The sequence below is a fragment of the Tiliqua scincoides genome, chromosome 2 (assembly GCF_035046505.1).
Source record: "Tiliqua scincoides isolate rTilSci1 chromosome 2, rTilSci1.hap2, whole genome shotgun sequence".
NCBI lineage: Eukaryota > Metazoa > Chordata > Lepidosauria > Squamata > Scincidae > Tiliqua > Tiliqua scincoides.
The window spans coordinates 252247328-252273522 of NC_089822.1; the positions used below are offsets into that span (position 1 = coordinate 252247328).

The 26195-nt window shown below is 44.7% G+C and overlaps 1 protein-coding gene across 1 annotated transcript in view; it reads left to right on the plus strand.

The window, feature by feature from the left end:
- LOC136639052 (vomeronasal type-2 receptor 26-like) overlaps positions 1–24011 on the plus strand; it is a 42623-nt gene extending 18612 nt beyond the window's left edge. Inside the window, exons 2-8 of the mRNA XM_066613079.1 lie at positions 3873–4164; positions 15964–16085; positions 17691–17982; positions 19443–20261; positions 21307–21534; positions 22447–22573; positions 23104–24011. Of these exons, the coding sequence (XP_066469176.1) occupies positions 3873–4164; positions 15964–16085; positions 17691–17982; positions 19443–20261; positions 21307–21534; positions 22447–22573; positions 23104–24011 (2788 nt within the window). The remainder of the gene's footprint in view (positions 1–3872; positions 4165–15963; positions 16086–17690; positions 17983–19442; positions 20262–21306; positions 21535–22446; positions 22574–23103) is intronic.
- Positions 24012–26195: the final 2184 nt, after the last annotated feature.

A 26195-nucleotide genomic window follows, 5' to 3' on the forward strand; every position in this document is an offset into this window, starting at 1 on the left:
GTTCCCTTATCTGCTCCAGCAGGACCACCAAGATCTGCTGACCTTCTGGAACTGCTCCCAAAATGGCCACCAGCTGAGCACTGCACCTTCTGTTGGCAGCCGCTTTGTGACAGCAGAACAGCGGGTGTAGCTAGAGGGGGGTGGCGCAGTCAGTTTTGCAGGGAGCCTCCCTGCAACCTGCAAGCAGCTCCTCCCCCTCCCCTTGGGAGTCATTCGCCTCCATTTCCCCCCCCCCCACATGGCTTGAAACACCAATTCTGAATACGTTAACTGGTTTGGGAATTCTAGTACCAATTCTGTTTGACACCTTGATAACTATTGCCAGCTCTGGACCAAGCACTGCAGCAATCCAGATCGATGGGTGCAAAGTGCTAAAGTGATGGATGAAATGATGGGAAAATAGGCTTCCAAAAGGGGGTATTGGGGTTGGAGATAGACAGGCTGCTGATGCCCGGATCCTCTTCCTGTTTGATCCCAGAAAGTGAGAAGAGAAACCGACTGAAGTGACCAGGTGGACAGCTGGTCAGGAGGGGTGGCAGGCAGATGTGGGTTGTAGAGCATCCATCATTAGTTCTTTGCTCCCTGAAAACCCACTGCTCAGAGCAGCTACTCAAGCACCCACTTCAGTTTGTCACATTGCTGACCTGCTAATACTAATGTTCAAAAGGGAATAAATAAGGGAGGATTGGTGCATGCAAAAGGTATAATTAAGGCTGAAATCCTATCTACACTTCACTGGGAGTAAGTCCCACAGACTATATTGGGACTTACTTCTAAGTAGACATGCATAGGATGGGGCTCTAACCCAAAAAAAGTAAGATAAAAACTGCAGTCAGTCATACCCTACAAAGGGCACAAAGATCTAGATTCCGCTTTGCCACTTTGACATGCTGCCCAAGTGAACTTGCAAAGAGGACCCGGTGCCCCTCTTCCAGTTTCTATTCCAGCTCCTTTGTAGCTCTTCCCCTCTTCCAGTTTCTATTCCAGCTCCTTTGTAGTCTCAGCAAGATGGGTGTCCCTTGCTCACCAGTCAGTCTAGAAGCCTTGTTCTCGTTGGCATGAAGGACCGGGGTTACCAATGCCAATGTCAAGTGTCCTACATGTCTTCTTGTGAGTAGTACGAAACTTTAAAAAGAGGGGGAAAGTTGAGCATCTGGGTCTCAAGATGGCACTAGAAGAGTCTGGAATTCAGGTCCTATTTTTCAGGATAACATTACAGTGAAAGGAAAGCTATGCTTCTGGCTCTTATCAACTTTGTTTTCCACTCAGTGGTTCCCAAACAGTGGGTCCCTGGCCCACCAGTGGGCTCACTGCCCAATTTTTGGTGGTTTGCAAAATTGACAGGGTTGATTAGGCTATGTGCATCAAGGGTTAAACAACCTGCTACTTGGGGGAGGAAGCAGGGGCCTAATCACAGTTATAGGCGCAGAGGCTTGAGGAGCAGTCTTTACCACTTCAAAGTGGGTCCCCATGCTAAAAAGTTTGGGAACTACTGCACCAGATATTCCAGTAAATATTTGTCTCAACCCAGCTTCCTGTTCATTGCCTCATTGCAAAAAAATGCCATAGCTCAAACATGTTTTCTTCCGCTATGCACCTGTGTATGTGGCCGCAAAGAGAGTCTAGAACTTGGGGGAGATAATTATTTCCACTGTAATTATCAAAACCATTGCAATTGGATTTTCTTCTAACCAACTACCAAATGGAGCTCCCAATTATCATGTTGAGATCTATAATAACCAGAAACCAGCATTGTTGATCATTCCTTGCATCATGTTTGGAATGAGTATTCTTACATTTATATCTTGAGATAATGAGGGTTTGGGTTTAGTCTGTCAGTCTGATATTTGATTGCATTTTCACTTGTTGAGACCAGTCTGAGCTCTTCATTTATAAAGCAAACCACTGAATACATCTTGCAAGACATCTGGACTACTTATTTCCTGCCAATTCTCTGCTAAGTCCAAGCGGTAATAAAGCCAGTTGTAGGAGAATGAATATAGCTGCCCCATGCCTCAAATGGCTCTGCTGTTAATAATATTACTGCTTCATGTGACCTTCATTTGGCCTGTGAGTGAAAGTCTAGATTTATCTGATCAGCAAACACCCCCTAATAACTATTACAGGCCAGGAGATTACCTCATTTCTGGAGTTATACCTTTGAGGACAATCACATATCAAAAACATAAATTCAAGAATAATCTTGTCCGTGATGTAATCTCGTAAGTAGTATTCACACTTGGATTTTAACTATTCCCCAGTCAATCCAGATCTTGGTTTCTATCTTCTACATTTTGTGTTATGTCTCAGAAATCAGCACAGTGATTATGTGAGAGTCTTGAGATCATGAGCTTTGAACCATGTCTTGCCGTGGGACAGGGAAATTGGAGAATGAGAGTTCTACGGTGCAATCCTAACCAACCTTCCAGAACCGAGATAAGGGCAATGCAGTTCTGAGGTAAGGGAACAAACATTCGCTTACCTTGAAGAGGCCTCTGTGACTGCCACCCAACTGCAGGATGCAGCATGTGCCCCATTGGCACAGCTGTGTCAGTGAGGGAAAGTTGGTTAGGATTTGGGCCTAAGACACATACAGTACACTCATTGAAGGCACATGCTCCTTTTTACATAGAATAGATCAAGCTACCTGCTTCAAGTCAATCACCATCCCTGCAGCATGAAAACAGACTGAAAACTTGATATATTTTTTATACTTTACTCTTTATGACCGTTTATTTGAGGTTGTCCAAATCATGCATATTCTTGATAAACACTTATGTTTATATAATACAGTTGTTACAAACAAATGTAAAGTTTCTTGAATTTGGATAACTAATAGCTCTGAATTCTTGTTTTTAAAATGTTCAAAGAAATAGATAGTATTATTCCTTATCTGATTTAGGGCCCAATCCTGTCCAGTTTTCCAGCACCGGTGCAGCCACAATGCAGCCCCAAGGTAAGGGAACAAATGTCCCCATACCTTAAGGGGCCCTCTGTGACTGCTGCCTCACCACAAGATGCAGTGCATGCCCCATTGGCGCAGCTGCAATGGCGCTGGAAAACTGGATAGGATTGGGCCCTTAGGGGTCCAATTTTCCAACTCTCCAGCACCAATGCAGCCACAAAGCAGCCCCAAGGGAAGGAAATAAATGTTCCCTTACCTTGAGAAGGCCTCCATGACTGTCCCGCCCCCCCCCCCAATGCAGTGCACACCCCATTGGCATGGCTGTGTCAGCGCTGGAAAGTTGGATAAGATTGGACCCTTGCTCAAGAATTGTTTCATGATTGTGTTTTAATTTCCAGCAATTACAATTTCTGACCCTACAAAATTGAGGGTCAGAAAAGTTTGTCCCAAACTTTATGGTGGTTTGATATGAATTTGGGGTGCCAATTCCAAAAATGGCATCCGTTTTGCCTATCACGTATACTTTTGGAGATATAGCCTCATTAGAGAATGGTTCAAGCAGCTTCCTCATGAGAAAGCCGTGGTGTAGGCTTCCTCATGAGGAAGCTGCTTGAGCCATTCACAAATGAGGCTATACTATATCTCCAAAACTAGACGTGATAGGGCAAAACGGATGCCATTTTTGGAATCGGCATCCCAAATATACCCAGGAATTGGTGTAACGTTTAAGGAAGCAAAATGTGTGTTGGCCTGTGTTATTTTTCACTGTCTTAGACAATTCAAAGCTTATAGAGGTTGAATGAATAATTACACAAGAAAACAGCATAGTTCTTATGTTCTTAAAGAGGTATACATATTTATAGCTCTGTTCTCCAAGTAATCCACCAATTCAGGTGAAATAGGTCATTAATATTAAGACTTTAACAGAATTTTAATTGGCTGATGCTCCACATCATTTTCGTTTCAGGGTACTGGAGAGGAACTACCAGCATGTCCTGGGCGTATTGATTGCCATTGATGAGATCAATGAGAATTCAGACCTCTTAACCAATATTACCCTAGGCTACAACATCTATGAAAACTCTGTAAGCACAAGGATACCCTCTGAGGCCACCATAGACCTGCTGTCCACTGGCCACTGGATGATCCCTAACTTCAAGTGTGGAAAGCAGGAAAAATTGTTGGCTGTCATTCAAGGAGGGGAGTCTGAAGACTTTTCTCAGATGGCAACTATGTTAGGCATCTACAAAGTCCCGCAGGTATGGATGGCAACAGGGATCAGGCTGAGCAAATCTGAAACCCGCCCCTTGCAATTCCGATTGCAATAGTTTCAGAAGTGTGAGGACTCAAGGGCCCTGAAGAGTGTGCAATCCCTGTTCCTGTTGGAGGTTTCCATTGGCATTTGCCTCACAGTTATATCTGTACTGATCTCGCTTGTCTTACCTCTTGTAACTCTACAATGCTAGTAAGATCAAAATATGATAACATTAAAAAAATTAAAACAATTGTTGGAGAATTGTTCTTGCTTCTCAATGCAAAACAAGATTTCGTATTTTCCTCTTTCAGAATGAAGTGAGAAATAATATTAAATTTCCTAACAGTGATTATTATAGAGATCTTGTATGTTTTCTAGAGATCCTCTGGGGAAGAGCAGGAAAACTCAAACATTTCATTTATGTATGTGAGAATAACGTTCATTTTCTTTACAGCAATCTTGACATCAACGGGAGGTTTCCAAATTCAAATAATATAAGTATCATTTTTGCTTGCCAAAATTGTGATGGCTTCTATTTTCAACACTTTTCAATTCTTTTCCTTATCACAAGCTGACAAAAGGAGTGCTTAATCATTTCATATAGCTTCAATCTCTAATCATGGATATAGTTGCAATTATTGTAGAAACAAAAATGCAGAAACATGCTACTGAAGGTTTTCAGAAAGCTGTCCTAGTCCAAAGAAAATTCTTTGAGAAGTGTTCTTTGGGGGCAGGGGTTACCCGCTTCCTCCTCAAAAGTGGAGTGGTTGCAGCTCATTTGAGTACACAAAGATCACATTCCCATAATATTGAGGCAAGCTAAATACCATTTTCATGGCCCGAGATCTCAACAAAGGGAATCTTGTATGCTTGCCTCAGCTGCTGAAGAGACACATAGGATCAAAATGTAAAAAATACATTGCATTGATCAGCATCTTCCCAATAAGGTCTAGGAGAAAAAAATGCATGCCCTGATGTTAAGTTAATATTCCACATGGATACCCCACTGCAAGCAGTAACCAATGGGTTGAATCCTAAGCTCATCATTGGGATGAATCCTATTTTTGTTGGCAACCTTCAGTCTCCATGATCATTCATTCATGCATTCATTCATTCATTCAAAAAACCTTATATCCTGCCATTCCCATGCCATAGCAAGTGCCCAAGGTGGATTACAAGTTCCATACTTAAAGGTACAGAATATAAAAAAATAAATAAAATCATTAATTAAAAAAATAAAGCCATAGGCAGGGGAGGAACCATTTGAACTAAAGCTTTATTACAGAGGCTCAGAGGGCGGACATCAATCCATCACCCAAACACCAGAAAATCCATCCATCCATCCATCCATCATCACCAGACCAAACAGAAGGATTTTGAGCCCTTACTGAAAAACCATGAAGGGGGGACAGTTCTTAATTCCCTCCCCCCCCCCCCCCCCGCTGGTAGGGAATGTCATAATTGCAGTGCCACTACAGAGAAGGCTTGCACTTGTGCCACGATCTCACTAACTTGGGACAAAGGTGGCACTTTTAGGAGAGTCCCTCAGATGACCTAAGGGGGTGGGCTGGAATGTATGGGAAACAGCAGGCCATGATATAGCAGTGATATGAAATAGAACATAAATGCTAAAATAGAGCAAAAGGAGTCCAACTGAGAGCCAGCTTTGCAGAACTGAAAAAAATACTGTTGAAAAGAAATGGACTCATTTTGATCTAGCAATTTTTCTGACCTCAGTTTGCAACATAACCACCCTTCACTCTCCCCCCAGCTCACTTACAGTTTTGTCAGCCATATTCATTCAGGCGATCACACTCAATTCTCTTCTTGCTACTGGATGAGTCCAAAGGACACTCACCAGGAGAGGGGGATCGTCAAGTTGCTCCTGCATTTCAGATGGATATGGGTCGGTTTCATTGTCCCAGATCGTGATGACGGAAAAAGATTTGCAAGAACCATGAAGGCAATGGTTTCCAAAAGTGGTATCTGTGTAGCCTTCACACACAGGATACCAAAGGCATTTTTTCTTCACTTTTATACTTGGAATGAAGAAGTTTTATGCTTTCTTCAACAGCTTACACAGAGGAAAACCAACGTACTTATTTATTATGGGGATTCGGATTCAATGTTCTTGTTGCCTCACATGCTAATACAAGCTGAAGAGGAAAGCTGTGCTCCTCTAGGGAAAGTGTGGATCACCACAGCTCTGTGGGGCTTCACCTTAAGCACCTCTTTTGCATACTGGGACATCAAATTCTTCCATGGTGCTTTGTCCTTCATCACACAAACTAACAAGAGGTCCAAATCCCAAGAGCTTTTCTTTGTTCAGAATGAATATTCTGTTGTTTGGTCAGAAACAGTTGACTGCTCCAATTCTACAAAGACCTGGACAAGATGCACAGGGAAGGAGAAGTTAAAGGGTCTTTCTCCAGCTTGGTTTGGAAAAGTCCTGTCAGCTGAGAGCTATAGTATTTACAATGCTGTCTACATTATAGCCCATGCATTCCATGCTATGGTCACATCTACATCTAATCGCATGGGGACTGCCAAAGAAGACAGATGGGACCTTAGGAATATTCGGCCATGGCAGGTCAGAAGCATTGACATTCTAGCTGGAAGAAACAGTGATTTGCTTTGATTCCTGGTGGATTGGGCTGTTGGCTGTTGGAGTCCTCCATTTGTTCCCTAACCCCAGGGTCAACTCCTGCCAGCCTGGTGGGCCTACTTGAACCTGCACCAGTGATATTGCTGGCACAAGTCCGCTTGGACCCATAAAGGTGGATCAAGTCTGGGAACGAGGCTTGGATTTGCCAGATGCTGCTGCTGCCATTGAACCTGCTCCATGACCAGTCCTGATCTGCCCTCATCTCTGCCCCTGTTGCTGCCCCATTGCACCCACCCTGTTCTGTCCACCCCTCCCTCCCTCCCACCCCTTGTGCAATCTTTCCTGGGGCGGTAGGTGTCCAGAGTCTGCTGCCACATTCAGCTAGACACTCACCACTTGAGTCAGTGGCTAGGCTGCATGCCCCGGTGTGTGGCCTTTTTCTACTGCCAAAAAGCATCTAGTGCCACCAGAAAACTCCTTCTGGCGGCACTAGGCACTGATAGGGTGGAGCCTTTGTTCTGCCTAGAAAGAGTGCATGGTGTGGTGCAAGGCTGTCAAACTCGTTTCATACAGAGGGCCGAAGTCAGCATTCATGGTGGCTGCTGAGAGCTGGAAGTGACATCGCTGAGCAGAAAGTGACATCATTAAGCAGATGATGACCAGAAATAAGCACTTTGTTCTCACATAGAAACTCATTAGCTGCAAATGACAATGTGCCAATCTTGTTCACATTTTCAAGAGATGAGAGAGCCCAATTATCAAGCTGGGAGAGCCCATTTATAGCAGGGGCTGGATAAATTGCCTGCGGGCCTTATGTCTGACACTCCTGGTGTAGTGGCTAGGGTTTGGGGCAAGGATCAAATCACCACTCAGCCATGGTCATTAGTGCCCTGGGGGTAAAACCCTGCACTGGCTGTCCCATAGTTCCCCTGCTGTTCCTACCAGAGATATTGGGGGGAGAGCAAGGGAATTGCATCCAGTTCGTTTACACATTATGGAAATGATGTCATTTTATCTCTCTCTAGCTTCACCCCTTCCTGAAAAAAGTTCGCTTTAACAGTACTACCATGGGTGAGGTTTATTTTGATGAAAAGAGGGAGCTGGGAGCTGATTATGATCTTGTGAATGTGGTCACCTTTCCCAATGAATCTGCCATAAGAATGCATGTGGGGAGGCTAGAGACGCAGACTGCATCAGGCCTGGTGCTGACCATTGAGGAGGAGGCCATTGTGTGGCCCAGTTGGTTTAACCAAGCACTTTTTATGTTTATTATATTAATAATATAATTTATATTTGGGATTCACCAGAAGTGTTGTCCCGGCTGGAGGTTACACCATCAAGCAAATTATAATAAATAATTGTAAATAATAAAATAAAATAAATAAGGGGAAGCCAGCCCTGTCCCATCATGTGAATCTTCTGTGTAACCTGCCTGCAATAACATAAAAAAATCAATGAGATTTTCAGTCCTACCCGGTGCCCAGTTCAATTTATGTTCTTATATTTAAGTCATATCACAATCAGGACCCACCTTCACAAGTCTAAAATAGAAAAAATTAATCTTATCATCTGAAGCCTCTGTTTTAATCCTTTTCAGTGGGGGGAGGGGGTGCCTTTGGGAGCATTTGTTGAGCTCCACGTTCATCAGATCGGGACCATTCTGATGGCTTCACATTCCCTTTTGCCTGGCCTGTCAATGAGCCAAGGCACATTTGCTTACTTGTGAATAAAAGAGACCCTGTGGCTTAGTTTTGCTTTCCATGGGGCTCGATACATTTGTCAGCTTGGAGGGAGGGACTTCCTTCTTGGGTGTTTTTGGGCAGCTGCTTTCATTGAATCAGGACCATTCTGGTGTTGCTGGATCCCTCTCAGTCCGCCCTTTCTGATGGACAAAGGGATGTTTGCCCACTCACGAGTAAACATGGGATAGGGATCAGTTTCACTTTCCATAGGGCTCCAAGCATTTTTGTTTTCTGGTTTTTTGGCCATAACTTTGGGTAGAATGGAGATATTTCACTCTGGTTTTTTCGTTGCATTCTGCTGTAAACTCCACATCCAGTGGTATATCGCATGATGGCATTATTCCTAAAAACCGCAATTTTAGCTATTTTGTTCACTTGTGGTGTCACCTCCCCTAGGCTGGTCGCTAGGGCGGACTACCCCCCTGCCTCTTGCTAGCTACGCCACTGCCCTTTGGCACTTGATTCCTCCCTCCCGGCTGACACAGAGTCATTTCATAGCGCTCATTGACATGCCTGTTCAACCAGAGTTCAGCCTGGCTGAGAGTAGTAGCGTCTTGCCCACCCTTGACTCTTTGATTCACAAGGATATCACAGCAGATATTTCCCAATGCCTTTCTGAAATCTAGCTGCAGTCTGTCAGTGGTGTTTCCACAGTCAGCCAGACAAGTCACTCTGCCCAAGGAGATGAGACTGGTCTGGCATGACGTGTTCCCGGCACAACCCCTGCTGGCGCCTAGAAATCCTGCCAGGACAAATGTTTCTCACCTCTGATGCAACTGAACAGGACCCAGAACTACAACAAAGCTCTCCATTGCGAGGAGGAAATCAACAAGTCTTGCGACTGGGGGGTGTACTTGGCTTCAAGCTCTTCTCCTGACAGCCTCCCTTTCCCACACATGTAGCCAGTGTGTGTTCCTTTCAGCCTTTGTGCTCTGTGTCTTTTCTTTTGGGCTCCATCTAGTTCTTTTTCTACTGGGCCTCTGCACTGCCAGAAAACTGTTGTTGACGGTGGTCTCAAAGCGGGACCTGCCGTACTGTGCAGCCAGGGCACTGCTACAAGCAGTGAGTGGCTGCAGCCAAGCACCAGCTGCCTCCAGAGAAGCCCAGTGCTGGGACAGAGGGTGGGGGGAATGGGGAGCGGAGGTATAGGGCAGAGACCTGGGAGAGAGAGGTGTTTTGAGGCTGGGAAGGGGGCAGTAGCAGCAGCCGTGGCTCTGCTGATGTCCTATCAGATTGGTACACAGTTCAGGTTGTTCCTGGGATGGACACTTTTCCCATAAGTGGCTGGGGCTTGTCAGAGGCTGCCAGACTTCTGGAGACATGTACCCTGAAGTGAGTAGACTTCTTGTCAGGCCTTTGGCATCTCTCAGGCCTTGAATTGTTGTCAGCCAGGATGTGGCAGAGGGGCCTTGATGTCCAGGCCCGGTGAATGTAAACAAATGTAATTACAGCACTGATCAGTAATTAGATGCACCTGTGTAAGGTGGGAGCCATGTGACTCAGGGTGTGTGTGAAGACTACGTAGCCCATGGAGGTGCCATGCACCTCTGGGCAGCCAATCAGAACATAAGAACATAAGAACAGCCCCACTGGATCAGGCCATTGGCCCATCTGGTCCAGCTTCCTGTATCTCACAGCGGCCCACCAAATGCGCCAGGGAGCACACCAGATAACAAGAGACCTCATCCTGGTGCGCTCCCTTGCATCTGGCATTCTGACATAGCCCATTTCTAAAATCAGAAGGTCGCACGTACACATCATGGCTTGTAACCCGTTTTGGATTTTTCCTCCAGAAACTTGTCCAATCCCCTTTTAAAGGCATCCAGGCCAGATGCCATCACCACATCCTGTGGCAAGGAGTTGCACAGACCAACCACATGCAGAGTAAAGAAATATTTTCTTTTGTCTGACCTAACTCTCCCAACACTCAATTTTAGTGGATGTCCCCTGATTCTGGTGTTATGTGAGAGTGTAAAGAGCATCTCTCTATCCACTCTGTCCATCCCCTGCATAATTTTGTATGTCTCAATCATGTCCCCCCTCAGGTGCCTCTTTTCTAGACTGAGGAGGCCCAAACGCCGTAGCCTTTCCTCATAAGGAAGGTGCCCCAGCCCCGTAATCATCTTAGTCGCTCTCTTTTGCACCTTTTCCATTTCCACTATGTCTTCTTTGAGATGCGGTGACCAGAACTGGACACAATACTCCAGGTGTGGCCTTACCATCGATTTTGGACACAGGGGACAGATGGTGCTCTTTAACCTTGAGCATCATTATTCTTGGGGTGCTCCTTAACTATGTGGTAAGAAGGATGAGGAAGCGAGAGATTGGCAGGAACTAAGCCGCTTGCAGCCCAATCCTAATGAAATCTCCCATCCCCAAAGCAGCTGTGCCAATGGAGGGTTCGCTGTATTCTACATCTGGGGATTTGGGTTTTCCAAATGTCCAAGAATTAAAAAAAAAAAAAATCAGGAGCATTAGCTAAGCTAACTCGAAACACTGTGATTCCTCCTGCAGATGATTGAGTTAGATTGGGGGGGGGGAGCAGGGTGTTCTATTCTAATGCCATGGGAAGGAGCAGGGGGACGGGACTGGGTTGCCCTCTCAACTGCCACTGCCCCTGCACTGCTAGGCTGGAACCAGCTCTGCCCTCCTCACCTCCAGAGATCCTGAAAGACCCATGTTCATTCCAAGGGTCCTCCAACATAACTGCCAACATGGCACTCATCACGTTACATGATATTCTGGTTCAAGAGTATGAACAGATGACATTCACGTGTTACACTGAGTCAGATCATTAATTTGCCACCTGCATCCTTTTTAAACATGTTGCTACCAAGTCAGGTTTCCCCCACCCTGTCCTGATTCCCCTGATTTGTTGACTCTACATGCAGGACATCACATTCGTCTCTACGGAACTGCATCTGACTGGTGTGGGCCCAATGATCAAGACTGTCAAGATCATTCTGAATCCTCATTCAATCTTCCAGGTTGTAAACTGTCCCTCTCCTCCAGTTCTGAATCACGGGCACATTTTATAAGCAACCTCGTGCGACATCATCCATATCGTTAATAAAAACTGTGGCACTTGATTCCTTCCTCTGGTTTACACAGAGCTGTTTAATAGCACTCTTTGACATGCTTGTTCAACAAGCTTGGAACTCAGCTGTCAATAGCATCATCTAGCCCACCCTTGTCTCTGATGCACAAGGATATCGCAGGAGACTTTGTCCAATGCTTTGCTGAAATCTAGCTGCAGTCTGTCAGTGGTGTTCCCACAGTCAACCTGACTAATCACTAAGAAGATGAAATCAGTCTGGTATGACTGGTGTCCCAAGAAGGTATTGACAGTCATTTGTCCTGCATAGATTTAATTTGATCAGATCACAGAGCGTGAGAACACAACATCCCATCAGGGTACATGTCTCAAGAAGTCTGGCTGTCTCTGACAAGCCCAGCAGGACCTCTTATGGGAAAAGCTCCCATCCCAGGAACAATTTGAACAGTGTACCAATGTGCTCATGTGAATGAATGCGGGGACAGTCGGTAAACAGACGAAACACTTTGTCCAGAGCAAAGTGTACCCACTGGTCATGATGACTCTGGGAAGATGGTCTTGTTTTTCTACTTGAGTTGAAGACTAGATGAAAACTTTTTGCAAGCATCACAATGATCCCAAGACCTCATTAGGAAATGTGAAATGTCTGCAGCTCTGGCCCTACCATGTAAAGGACATTTTGACTGTGTTTATGAATGCATTGAGGTCCAGATGAATGCATTGATGGCAACAGCTCCTGGTTTTATTTTATTGTATTGTCATATGTTGTTCTTAACTGTATTTTTCCAAATGCTCACAGTGTTTGGTGTACAATATTACACAAAAACAATAAATTGTACATCAAACACTGTGAGCATTTGGAAAAATGGGTATATAAATGGGTATATACATCTTTTCAGTACATATATTAAATGATTAGTCCCATCTGGATTAAAGCTCTCTTTGTGGGGTTGCCATTAAAGATGTTTTGGGAAACTTCAGCTGTTGCAAAAGGAGGGCTAAGGACAGCCCTTAAGGCTGGCCTTTCCTTTGCTGCTGCATCACAGACGTGAAAGAAGCAGTGGAGGGAGCCCTCATCCCACAGCTCACATGAGAGGAAACAGTCGCCCTCACGCTAGTTGCATCGGGCCAGTGTGGGCTCCAACAAATCTCTGGAGGGCCAGGGGCTCATTGGAGACTGGGGGTTCCCTGAAGGCCGCATTGAGAGGCCTCAAGGGCCGCAAGTGGCCCCAGGGCCAGGGTTTGGGCACCCCTGTTATGAAGTAATCTTCACAATGCAGGTTTCAAGGGAGAACTGGAGAAAAAAATGCTCATTTTTCACCTTGCTAATAATTAAAATGCATTAGATTATGCATGTAGTAAATACAGTACAATACTCCCACGCGTCCCCTCCCCCACATTCACCAATCATTTGCTTGTACCTTTATGGCCCAATTCTATCCTTTGCCCCAGCCTGCAAAATGGCATGCATTATATCCAGGATTGGGGGGGGGGGGTAAATCTGAAGGCTTTAGAAGGGAAAAGGGATTTAAATCCTCTTACAAAAGAAAGTATTTCTTTACCCAGCACATAACTAGTCTGTGGAACACCTTGCCACAGGAAGTAGTGATGGCATCTTGCCTAGATGCCTTTAAGAGAGAATTGGACAAATTTCTGGAGGAAAAGTTCATCACGGGTTACAAGTCATAGTAGGTATGTGCAAGCTCTTGGTTTTAGAGGCCAGCTGCCTCGGATTTCCAGATGCAGGGGAGGGCACCAGGACGCAGGTTGTGCCTGTTGTCTTGTGTGCTCCCTGGGGCATTTGGTGGGCCACTGCGAGATACAGGAAGCTGGACTAGATGGGCCTATGGCCTGATCCAGTGGGGCTGTTCTTATGTTCTTATGTTTATGTACCCTTCTGTAAACCTCCCTCTCCGCAATGGGTCTCCTCAGACCTGTGCCAGCTCTTTAACTGGCACAAGTCTAAGGAGAGAAAAGGGGCAGGGAGGCTGCTAAAAATGATGATAGGATCAAGAACACACTATTGCTACTGGGTCCAACCCCTCCCACAACCTCCCTGACCCATTCCTCCCCCATCCTTACCCAGTTTTACCCCTTGTCCCTCTCCGCCCACTCTCTGTCGCCTCCCTGCCCCCGCTGTTCCCTTATCTGCTCCAGCAGGACCACCAAGATCTGCTGACCTTCTGGAACTGCTCCCAAAATGGCCACCAGCTGAGCACTGCACCTTCTGTTGGCAGCCGCTTTGTGACAGCAGAACAGCGGGCGTAGCTAGAGGGGGGTGGCGCACTCACTTTTGCAGGGAGCCTCCCTGCAGCGTGCAAGCAGCTCCTCCCCCTCCCCTTGGGAGTCATTTGCCTCCATTTCCCCCCCCCCCCACATGGCTCCAAAGGGGAGGGGGGGAGCCGCTTGCACGCGGCAGGTAGGCTCCCTGCAAAACCGACTGCGCCACCCCCCCAGCTATGCCAATGCGGACAGAGGATCCTCTGCAACAGGATAAGATAAATAGAATTATTAATTAATTTATTAATTATTCCAGGTTGAGTACCTGATTATTGAAACACCAATTCTGAATACGTTAACTGGTTTGGGAATTCTAGTACCAATTCTGTTTGACACCTTGATAACTATTGCCAGCTCTGGACCAAGCACTGCAGCAATCCAGATCGATGGGTGCAAAGTGCTAAAGTGATGGATGAAATGATGGGAAAATAGGCTTCCAAAAGGGGGTATTGGGGTTGGAGAAAGACACAGGCTGCTGAGGGATCCTGTTTGATCCCAGAAAGTGAGAAGAGAAACCGACTGAAGTGACCAGGTGGACAGCTGGTCAGGAGGGGTGGCAGGCAGATGTGGGTTGTAGAGCATCCATCATTAGTTCTTTGCTCCCTGAAAACCCACTGCTCAGAGCAGCTACTCAAGCACCCACTTTAGTTTGTCACATTGCTGACCTGCTAATACTAATGTTCAAAAGGGAATAAATAAGGGAGGATTGGTGCATGCAAAAGGTATAATTAAGGCTGAAATCCTATCTACACTTCACTGGGAGTAAGTCCCACAGACTATATTGGGACTTACTTCTAAGTAGACATGCATAGGATGGGGCTCTAACCCAAAAAAAGTAAGATAAAAACTGCAGTCAGTCATACCCTACAAAGGGCACAAAGATCTAGATTCTGCTTTGCCACTTTGACATGCTGCCCAAGTGAACTTGCAAAGAGGACCCGGTGCCCCTCTTCCAGCTTCTATTCCAGCTCCTTTGTAGCTCTTCCCCTCTTCCAGTTTCTATTCCAGCTCCTTTGTAGTCTCAGCAAGATGGGTGTCCCTTGCTCACCAGTCAGTCTAGAAGCCTTGTTCTCGTTGGCATGAAGGACCAGGGTTACCAATGCCAATGTCAAGTGTCCTACGTGTCTTCTTGTGAGTAGTACGAAACTTTAAAAAGAGGGGGAAAGTTGAGCATCTGGGTCTCAAGATGGCACTAGAAGAGTCTGGAATTCAGGTCCTATTTTTCAGGATAACATTACAGTGAAAGGACAGCTATGCTTCTGGCTCTTATCAACTTTGTTTTCCACTCAGTGGTTCCCAAACAGTGGGTCCCTGACCCACAAGTGGGGTCACAGCCCAATTTTTGGTGGTTTGCAAAATTGACAGGGTTGATTAGGCTATGTGCATCAAGGGTTAAACAACCTGCTACTTGGGGGAGGAAGCAGGGGCCTAATCACAGTTATAGGCGCAGAGGCTTGAGGAGCAGTCTTTACCACTTCAAAGTGGGTCCCCATGCTAAAAAGTTTGGGAACTACTGCACCAGATATTCCAGTAAATATTTGTCTCAACCCAGCTTCCTGTTCATTGCCTCATTGCAAAAAAATGCCATAGCTCAAACATGTTTTCTTCCGCTATGCACCTGTGTATGTGGCCGCAAAGAGAGTCTAGAACTTGGGGGAGATAATTATTTCCACTGTAATTATCAAAACCATTGCAATTGGATTTTCTTCTAACCAACTACCAAATGGAGCTCCCAATTATCATGTTGAGATCTAGGATAACCAGAAACCAGCATTGTTGATAATTCCTTGCATCATGTTTGGAATGAGTATTCTTACATTTATATCTTGAGATAATGAGGGTTTGGGTTTAGTCTGTCAGTCTGATATTTGATTGCATTTTCACTTGTTGAGACCAGTCTGAGCTCTTCATTTATAAAGCAAACCACTGAATACATCTTGCAAGACATCTGGACTACTTATTTCCTGCCAATTCTCTGCTAAGTCCAAGCGGTAATAAAGCCAGTTGTAGGAGAATGAATATAGCTGCCCCATGCCTCAAATGGCTCTGCTGTTAATAATATTACTGCTTCATGTGACCTTCATTTGGCCTGTGAGTGAAAGTCTAGATTTATCTGATCAGCAAACACCCCCTAATAACTATTACAGGCCAGGAGATTACCTCATTTCTGGAGTTATACCTTTGAGGACAATCACATATCCAAAACATAAATTCAAGCATAATCTTGTCCGTGATGTAATCTCGTAAGTAGTATTCACACTTGGATTTTAACTATTCCCCAGTCAATCCAGATCTTGGTTTCTATCTTCTACATTTTGTGTTATGTCTCAGAAATCAGCACAGTGATTATGTGAGAGTCTTGAGATCATGAGCTTTGAACCATGTCTTGCCGTGGGACAGGGAAATTGGAGATTGAGAGTTCTACGGTGCAATCCTAACCAACCTTCCAGAACCGAGATAAGGGCAATGCAGCTCTGAGGTAAGGGAACAAACATTCGCTTACCTTGAAGAGGCCTCTGTGACTGCCACCCAACTGCAGGATGCAGCATGTGCCCCATTGGCACAGCTGTGTCAGTGAGGGAAAGTTGGTTAGGATTTGGGCCTAAGACACATACAGTACACTCATTGAAGGCACATGCTCCTTTTTACATAGAATAGATCAAGCTACCTGCTTCAAGTCAATCACCATCCCTGCAGCATGAAAACAGACTGAAAACTTGATATATTTTTTTTTATACTTTACTCTTTATGACCATTTATTTGAGGTTGTCCAAATCATGCATATTCTTGATAAACACTTATGTTTATATAATACAGTTGTTACAAACAAATGTAAAGTTTCTTGAATTTGGATAACTAATAGCTCTGAATTCTTGTTTTTAAAATGTTCAAAGAAATAGATAGTATTATTCCTTATCTGACTTAGGGCCCAATCCTGTCCAATTTTCCAGCACCGGTGCAGCCACAATGCAGCCCCAAGGTAAGGGAACAAATGTCCCCATACCTTAAGGGGCCCTCTGTGACTGCTGCCTCACCACAAGATGCAGTGCATGCCCCATTGGCGCAGCTGCAACGGCGCTGGAAAACTGGATAGGATTGGGCCCTTAGGGGTCCAATTTTCCAACTCTCCAGCACCAATGCAGCCACAAAGCAGCCCCAAGGGAAGGAAATAAATGTTCCCTTACCTTGAGAAGGCCTCCATGACTGTCCCGCCCCCCCCAATGCAGTGCACACCCCATTGGCATGGCTGTGTCAGCGCTGGAAAGTTGGTTAAGATTGGACCCTTGCTCAAGAATTGTTTCATGATTGTGTTGAAATTTCCAGCAATTACAATTTCTGACCCTACAAAATTGAGGGTCAGAAAAGTTTGTCCCAAACTTTATGGTGGTTTGATATGAATTTGGGGTGCCAATTCCAAAAATGGCATCCGTTTTGCCTATCACGTATACTTTTGGAGATATAGCCTCATTAGAGAATGGTTCAAGCAGCTTCCTCATGAGAAAGCCGTGGTGTAGGCTTCCTCATGAGGAAGCTGCTTGAGCCATTCACAAATGAGGCTATACTATATCTCCAAAACTAGATGTGATAGGGCAAAACGGATGCCATTTAAGGAAGCAAAATGTGTGTTGGCCTGTGTTATTTTTCACTGTCTTAGACAATTCAAAGCTTATAGAGGTTGAATGAATAATTACACAAGAAAACAGCATAGTTCTTATGTTCTTAAAGAGGTATACATATTTATAGCTCTGTTCTCCAAGTAATCCACCAATTCAGGTGAAATAGGTCATTAATATTAAGACTTTAACAGAATTTTAATTGGCTGATGCTCCACATCATTTTCGTTTCAGGGTACTGGAGAGGAACTACCAGCATGTCCTGGGCGTATTGATTGCCATTGATGAGATCAATGAGAATTCAGACCTCTTAACCAATATTACCCTAGGCTACAACATCTATGAAAACTCTGTAAGCACAAGGATACCCTCTGAGGCCACCATAGACCTGCTGTCCACTGGCCACTGGATGATCCCTAATTTCAAGTGTGGAAAGCAGGAAAAATTGTTGGCTGTCATTCAAGGAGGGGAGTCTGAAGACTTTTCTCAGATGGCAACCATGTTAGGCATCTACAAAGTCCCGCAGGTATGGATGGCAACAGGGATCAGGCTGAGCAAATCTGAAACCCGCCCCTTGCAATTCCGATTGCAATAGTTTCAGAAGTGTGAGGACTCAAGGGCCCTGAAGAGTGTGCAATCCCTGTTCCTGTTGGAGGTTTCCATTGGCATTTGCCTCACAGTAATATCTGTACTGATCTCGCTTGTCTTACCTCTTGTAACTCTACAATGCTAGTAAGATCAAAATATGATAACATTAAAAAAATTAAAACAGTTGTTGGAGAATTGTTCTTGCTTCTCAATGCAAAACAAGATTTCATATTTTCCTCTTTCAGAATGAAGTGAGAAATAATATTAAATTTCCTAACAGTGATTATTATAGAGATCTTGTATGTTTTCTAGAGATCCTCTGGGGAAGAGCAGGAAAACTCAAAGATTTCATTTATGTATGTGAGAATAACGTTCATTTTCTTTACAGCAATCTTGACATCAACGGGAGGTTTCCAAATTCAAATAATATAAGTATCATTTTTGCTTGCCAAAATTGTGATGGCTTCTATTTTCAACACTTTTCAATTCTTTTCCTTATCACAAGGTGACAAAAGGAGTGCTTAATCATTTCATATAGCTTCAATCTCTAATCATGGATATAGTTGCAGTTATTGTAGAAACAAAAATGCAGAATCATGCTTTTGAAGGTTTTCCACATGGATACCCCACTGCAAGCAGTAACCAATGGGTTGAATCCTAAGCTCATCATTGGGATGAATCCTATTTTTGTTGGCAACCTTCAGTCTCCATGATCATTCATTCATGCATTCATTCATTCATTCATTCATTCATTCAAAATACCTTATATCCTGCCATTCCCATGCCATAGCAAGTGCCCAAGGTGGATTACAAGTTCCATACTTAAAGGTACAGAATATAAAAAAATAAATAAAATCATTAATTAAAAAAATAAAGCCATAGGCAGGGGAGGAACCATTTGAACTAAAGCTTTATTACAGAGGCTCAGGGGGCAGACATCAATCCATCACCCAAAACCAGAAAATCCATCCATCCATCATCACCAGAACAAACAGAAGGATTTTGAGCCCTTACTGAAAAACCATGAAGGAGGGGACAGTTCTTAATTCCCTCCCCCCCCCCCCGGTAGGGAATGTCATAATTGCAGTGCCACTACAGAGAAGGCTTGCACTTGTGCCACGATCTCACTAACTTGGGACAAAGGTGGCACTTTTAGGAGAGTCCCTCAGATGACCTAAGAGGGTGGGCTGGAATGTATGGGAAACAGCAGGGAAACACTGGATAAATAGCAGTGATATGAAATAGAACATAAATACTAAAATAGAGCAAAAGGAGTCCAACTGAGAGCCAGCTTTGCAGAACGGAAAAAAATACTGTTGAAAAGAAATGGACTCATTTTGATCTAGCAATTTTTCTGACCTCAGTTTGCAACATAACCACCCTTCACTCTCCCCCCAGCTCACTTACAGTTTTGTCAACCATATTCATTCAGGCGATCACACTCAATTCTCTTCTTGCTACTGGATGAGTCCAAAGGACACTCACCAGGAGAGGGGGATCGTCAAGTTGCTCCTGCATTTCAGATGGATATGGGTCGGTTTCATTGTCCCAGATCGTGATGACGGAGAAAGATTTGCAAGAACCATGAAGGCAATGGTTTCCAAAAGTGGTATCTGTGTAGCCTTCACACACAGGATACCAAAGGCATTTTTTCTTCGCTTTTATACTTGGAATGAAGAAGTTTTATGCTTTCTTCAACAGCTTACACAGAGGAAAGCCAACGTACTTATTTATTATGGGGACTCTGATTCAATGTTCTTGTTGCCTCACATGCTAATGCAAGCTGAAGAGGAAAGCTGTGCTCCTCTAGGGAAAGTGTGGATCACCACAGCTCTGTGGGGCTTCACCTTAAGCACCTCTTTTGCATACTGGGACATCAAATTCTTCCATGGTGCTTTGTCCTTCATCACACAAACTAACAAGAGGTCCAAATCCCAAGAGCTTTTCTTTGTTCAGAATGAATATTCTGTTGTTTGGTCAGAAACAGTTGACTGCTCCAATTCTACAAAGACCTGGACAAGATGCACAGGGAAGGAGAAGTTAAAGGGTCTTTCTCCAGCTTGGTTTGGAAAAGTCCTGTCAGCTGAGAGCTATAGTATTTACAATGCTGTCTACATTATAGCCCATGCATTCCATGCTATGGTCACATCTACATCTAATCGCATGGGGACTGCCAAAGAAGACAGATGGGACCTTAGGAATATTCGGCCATGGCAGGTCAGAAGCATTGACATTCTAGCTGGAAGAAACAGTGATTTGCTTTGATTCCTGGTGGATTGGGCTGTTGGCCGTTGGAGTCCTCCATTTGTTCCCTAACCCCAGGGTCAACTCCTGCCAGCCTGGTGGGCCTACTTGAACCTGCACCAGTGATATTGCTGGCACAAGTCCGCTTGGACCCATAAAGGTGGATCAAGTCTGGGAACGAAATGAGGCTTGGATTTGCCAGATGCTGCTGCCACCATTGAACCTGCTCCATGACCAGTCCTGATCTGCCCTCATCTCTGCCCCTGTTGCTGCCCCATTGCACCCACCCTGTTCTGTCCACCCCTCCCTCCCTCCCACCCCTTGTGCAATCTTTCCTGGGGCGGTAGGTGTCCAGAGTCTGCTGCCACATTCAGCTAGACACTCACCACTTGAGTCAGTGGCTAGGCTGCATGCCCCGTTGTGTGGCCTTTTTCTACTGCCAAAAAGGATCTAGTGCCACCAGAAAACTCCTTCTGGCGGCACTAGGCACTGATAGGGTGGAGCCTTTGTTCTGCCTAGAAAGAGTGCATGGTGTGGTGCAAGGCTGTCAAACTCGTTTCATACAGAGGGCCGAAGTCAGCATTCATGGTGGCTGCTGAGAGCTGGAAGTGACATCGCTGAGCAGAAAGTGACATCATTAAGCAGATGATGACCAGAAATAAGCACTTTGTTCTCACATAGAAACTCATTAGCTGCAAATGACAATGTGCCAATCTTGTTCACATTTTCAAGAGATGAGAGAGCCCAATTATCAAGCTGGGAGAGCCCATTTATAGCAGGGGCTGGATAAATTGCCTGCGGGCCTTATGTCTGACACTCCTGGTGTAGTGGCTAGGGTTTGGGGCAAGGATCAAATCACCACTCAGCCATGGTCATTAGTGCCCTGGGGGTAAAACCCTGCACTGGCTGTCCCATAGTTCCCCTGCTGTTCCTACCAGAGATATTGGGGGGAGAGCAAGGGAATTGCATCCAATTCATTTACACATTATGGAAATGATGTCATTTTATCTCTCTCTAGCTTCACCCCTTCCTGAAAAAAGTTCGCTTTAACAGTACTACCATGGGTGAGGTTTATTTTGATGAAAAGAGGGAGCTGGGAGCTGATTATGATCTTGTGAATGTGGTCACCTTTCCCAATGAATCTGCCATAAGAATGCATGTGGGGAGGCTAGAGACGCAGACTGCATCAGGCCTGGTGCTGACCATTGAGGAGGAGGCCATCGTGTGGCCCAGTTGGTTTAACCAGGTAGGTGCTTTTGTAGACACTGATGTAATGTAATCACTAGGAGAGTGAACTGTGAGCTGGAAAAGCCCCAGTTCAAATAAATGATGAATGTTTAGGTAGCTTTAGTCCAAGTTGTGTTCTCAGACTCAACCCCTTTATCTGGAACATGGTGTAATAACATAAAGGTTTTTTTTAAAATTCCTTCTGAGATGCTTGCAATATAAATGCCAAAATATTAATTAATATTTAGGGAGTAAGGGCCCAATCCTATCCAGTTTTCCACTGCCGGTGCAGCTGTGATAATGGGGCATGCGCTGCATCCTGTGGTGGGGAGGCAATCATAGAGGCCTCCTTGAGGTATGGAAACATTTGTTCCCTCACCTTGGGGCTGCATTGTGGCTGCACCAGTGCTAGAAAGTTGGATAGGATTGGGCCCTCAATCGCCCTAAAAGTTTGAGAAATGCTGGTCTATAGAATCTGCCAATATCCATCCTTGGAGCAGTTGAAGGATAGTCTGGAATAGGGGTTCTCCAAACTATAGCCCAGGGGCCGCATCCAGCCTGCCACAAGATATTATCTGGCCCTCAGCAGCGCATTTATTTATTTATTTATTTATTTATTTATTTATTTCACAGCATTTCCTAGTGTTTGACATTTTTATTCATATATCATTTCTCAGCTGAAGGGCAGCATTGTTACTTTGTAATGGTTATACTTCTCTTTTATTCTGAATCTTATCAAGCCGATTACAAAAAAGATCCTTTTTAAAACTTATTCAAAAATCCCCTGCAGGATCAGGCAAAAGTCACTTTGGCGCCTCTGCATCACTGCATGGGGATTTAGGCTTCCACTGTCCCTGGCAGGCCCACAGATTGCGTTCCTTTTTGTTCAAGAACAAACTCCCAAAACGTTTGCTTTCTTCCCACCCTCTAGACAAGGCCTCGTTCTGTATGCGCTGAATCTTGCCAACCAGGTTTCCGCAAGGTGGTCCCAGAAGGAAAGCAGATTTGCTGCTATGACTGTCTCCCGTGCACAAAAGGGACCATTTCTACTCAGGAAGGTAGGTGACCCTGAAGGAAATGATGCCCATTCTTACAAATAGGTGTACAATGTAATGGTAAATTCTTCTGAACAAGTTCTGAGGCAATAATTTGTGAAATGCAGTAATTCAGAGAATAGCACCAGTAAAACCTCACTTTTAGCCTTCCTATGGCTTCACTTCCACCTTCTCTCAACCCTATGGCCCACTTAGGTTGCTGAATTTGGGGCTTCATCTTCTTGTTTTCTGAAATTTGTCAGCTTCCTGATAGCTGTCTTTCTAAAGAAGAGGACATGACATGGCGCCATGGCCTAATCTCTTCTCTTGCTTTTGACATGAATTGTTGCACTGGTATCATGACAACTTAGAGTCCAGTCCTATCCTGCACCACACTGTAGCATGCAACTGCACCATGGAAGTACACGCTGCTTGCTGTTGTGGGGGAGGGAGCAATCCGGGGGCCTGGGAGAGGTATATAAGTACACTAAGCATGAAAGTTTTGAAGAAGCAAAATGCAATGAGCCAGAGATGTTAATTCTGGATTCTTTCAGATGCAGATTATTGTGCTGAATGTCCTGAAGATGAATACTCAAATAAGGACCAAGATCAATGTATGCCCAAAATCATCATCTTCCTGTCCTACACAGAGCCTCTGGGGATCACCATGGCTTCCTTTGCCTTATTTCTTTCTCTAACCACAGTTTGTGTCCTTGGAATCTTCATTGAATATCGACAAACTCCATTAGTCAAAGCCAACAACCAGACACTCACCTACATTCTCCTCTCCTCCCTCCTGCTCTCCTTCCTGTCCTCCTTCCTCTTCCTTGGCCAGCCTCACCAGCTTTCCTGCCTTCTCAGACAAACTGCCTTCGGCATCATCTTCTCGGTGGCTGTCTCTTCTGTGCTGGCCAAGACTATCACGGTGGTGCTGGCCTTCATGGCCACAAAACCAGGGAATGGGATGAGGAAATGGATGGGGAAGAAGTTGACAAATGCCACTGTCCTTTTCTGTTCTGTCGGCCAGCTTGGCATCTGTGTGATCTGGATGGGAATCTCTCCCCCCTTCCCGGAACTGGACATGCATTCCCAGTTTGACCAGATCATCTTACAATGCAATGAAGGATCTATCACTTTCTTTTATTGTGCCCTTGGCTACCTGGGCTTCCTGGCAGCCATTTCTTTTGCAGCGGCCTTCCTAGCCAGGAAGCTGCCTGGGGGTTTCAATGAAGCCAAGTTCATCACCTTCAGCATGCTGGTCTTTTGCAGTGTTTGGGTGTCCTTTGTGCCCACATATGTGAGCACAAAGGGGAAATTCATGGCAGCCATGCAGATCTTCTCCATCTTGGCCTCCAGTGCTGGGCTCCTGGGTTGCATATTCTTTCCCAAATGCTATATAATTGTATTGAGGCCTGATCTGAATACAAAGGAATATCTCATGATGAAAAAGAAAGGGAAATGATCAATATACTTTTCTTTATTGTTATAGTTTTATTTATGTGCACAGTATAACTGTAGTAACACCAAGACTTATTTACAAATTTATATCCTTCTTTATCTCCTTATCATTCAAAAATGCATTCAAGGATCTTCCAAGAAGATGAATACTATAAATTGATTTTCAGCCATTATTGTCACTTCTCTGATTCTTACAATGTCATCATCATCATTGGCAACCTTCAGCCTTCGGAAGACTATCGTATGGGTAAAGTAGGTATGGAGGATAGGCTGTTACCCATGCAGCAAATCCCCCCTCTCCACATTGCTCAAATAGTCCAATGGAAAGGCAGAAGCCAATAAGGTTGGTTCCAGCGGCGTCACAGGAGTTGCCTGAGCGTGACTGTATACAGCCATGAACTGCCTCAGGGACTCCGGCTCCAGATTTTGCCTCGAGGTTGACTCCTGAAGCCTTTTCCATAACTGGATGTAGCCACAAGGCAATGGAGGTTTGAAGTCAGAGTTTCCTTCTCTTAGATGAGCTGCCTTCCCAGGCTGACGAGTCCCATCTACCCGGTGGCTGTTTAGTCGCCTCTTACGACAAGTACAGCCAAACTGAGGGACTATTCTTATCCCCAGCACCTAGGGAAATGTCATAAATAAAGCCTATTATAGGTTCAGAATGCATTTCAGTAAAATAATCAGAAGCTATAGGAATTGCTTCTCTTTATGTAACCTGTGAATCTTTGGAAGTAACAAAAATTGTCAATATGTTATTGACATATAGCTTGTCATTGACTGTAAACTTATATATTGACTGTAAACTTCTTAGTCATTTTTATGTCACTCTGCAACATACTATGTACAGTGGTGCCCCAGTATCCATGGATACATGGGACACCCCCTCCCCCACTGCTTGCTGTTGGGTGTCATAAAGCTCTGGAGGTTCTTCTGAGCCCTGCAGAGGTCGCACGCTTTAGAAGGAAAAAAAATGACAGTTCTGGCTTTTATGCCTTTGAAAGGCATTATGAGAGCCCTCAGTGGCTTCCCTGATCCTCATAATGCCTTTTAAAGGTCTAAAAGCATCACTTCTGGTTTTGCCAAAAACCCAGAAGTGCTCTTCCCCTTCTAAATGTCACTCTGAGCCCTGCAGAGGCTGCAAGTAGATGCAAGCAGCCTCTGTGGGGCTCAGAAGAGCCTCCAGAGGATGCAGAGGGGAGTGCAGGGGGCCCTCACATCCGTGGAATCATGGATAAGTGAAACTGTGGTACGGGATCTGTGGATACGTGGGCCCCCATGTATAGCAAAGATGTGATATAAAATAAAATAATGAATATTCTAACATAAAATCCTTTTTTGTTGCTGCAAGAGAAGAGCTAAGGATCTTACAACCTCACTCATGGACCAAAGAGCACGGACATTTTTGGATCTCATCTGAACTGCCATGTCTTCTAAGAAATAAACACTTTCATGGGTTATATTTAGTTGCAGTTTTGATGTTTGTACTTGAAAACCATGGCTTCCTTTCTGAATGTCTTTCAATTTCTGCTTTTCTTTGATTGGATTTAGTTTATATTATTTCCTTGAATATTCACAATAAAATAAATATATTGATAACTACAGGAGTTGGTGCTCTTCGTATATAGCGCTATCCAGCAATTGTTCTACAGCTGTACCAGATTTGGTTTGTGACTGACTTTGGCCCCCACCAGATGTGAAGTTGTTCTGTGGCAAACCACATCCCTGAGTCACATATCGTTGGGTGACTAAGCAACACCCAAGAGGGCAATGTTCTCCCCAGTAACTCATGTAACATTGGTAGAAAATCACCATTGCCAGCCACAGGCTTACAAACATTGGGTCAGTCCAAGTTGAGAAGGGAAGTTCTTTCACCACATTCTGTTCCTTGGTCTGGAAGGTGGGGTTCTCTCTAAGTCCATTGGCTCACCTGTAGGGTCACTCTGACTGGAAACAGGGAAGGGAGCTGGTGGGTTGTCAGACCAGATGAACAGCACTGCTGGATCTGAACCACTTCTGCCAAAGAGATCAGAGACACTCTTTCCAGCCACTGCAAGAAGAAGGGGCTGGGTTGATCAGTGGCTCAAATTAAGTGATGAGATGGATGTTTTTAGTACAGACAAGGCTTTCAAAAAGAAAAAAATTGGTGTCCTGTTACCTCTTAATAAATTTTCCAAAATAAATTTTAACT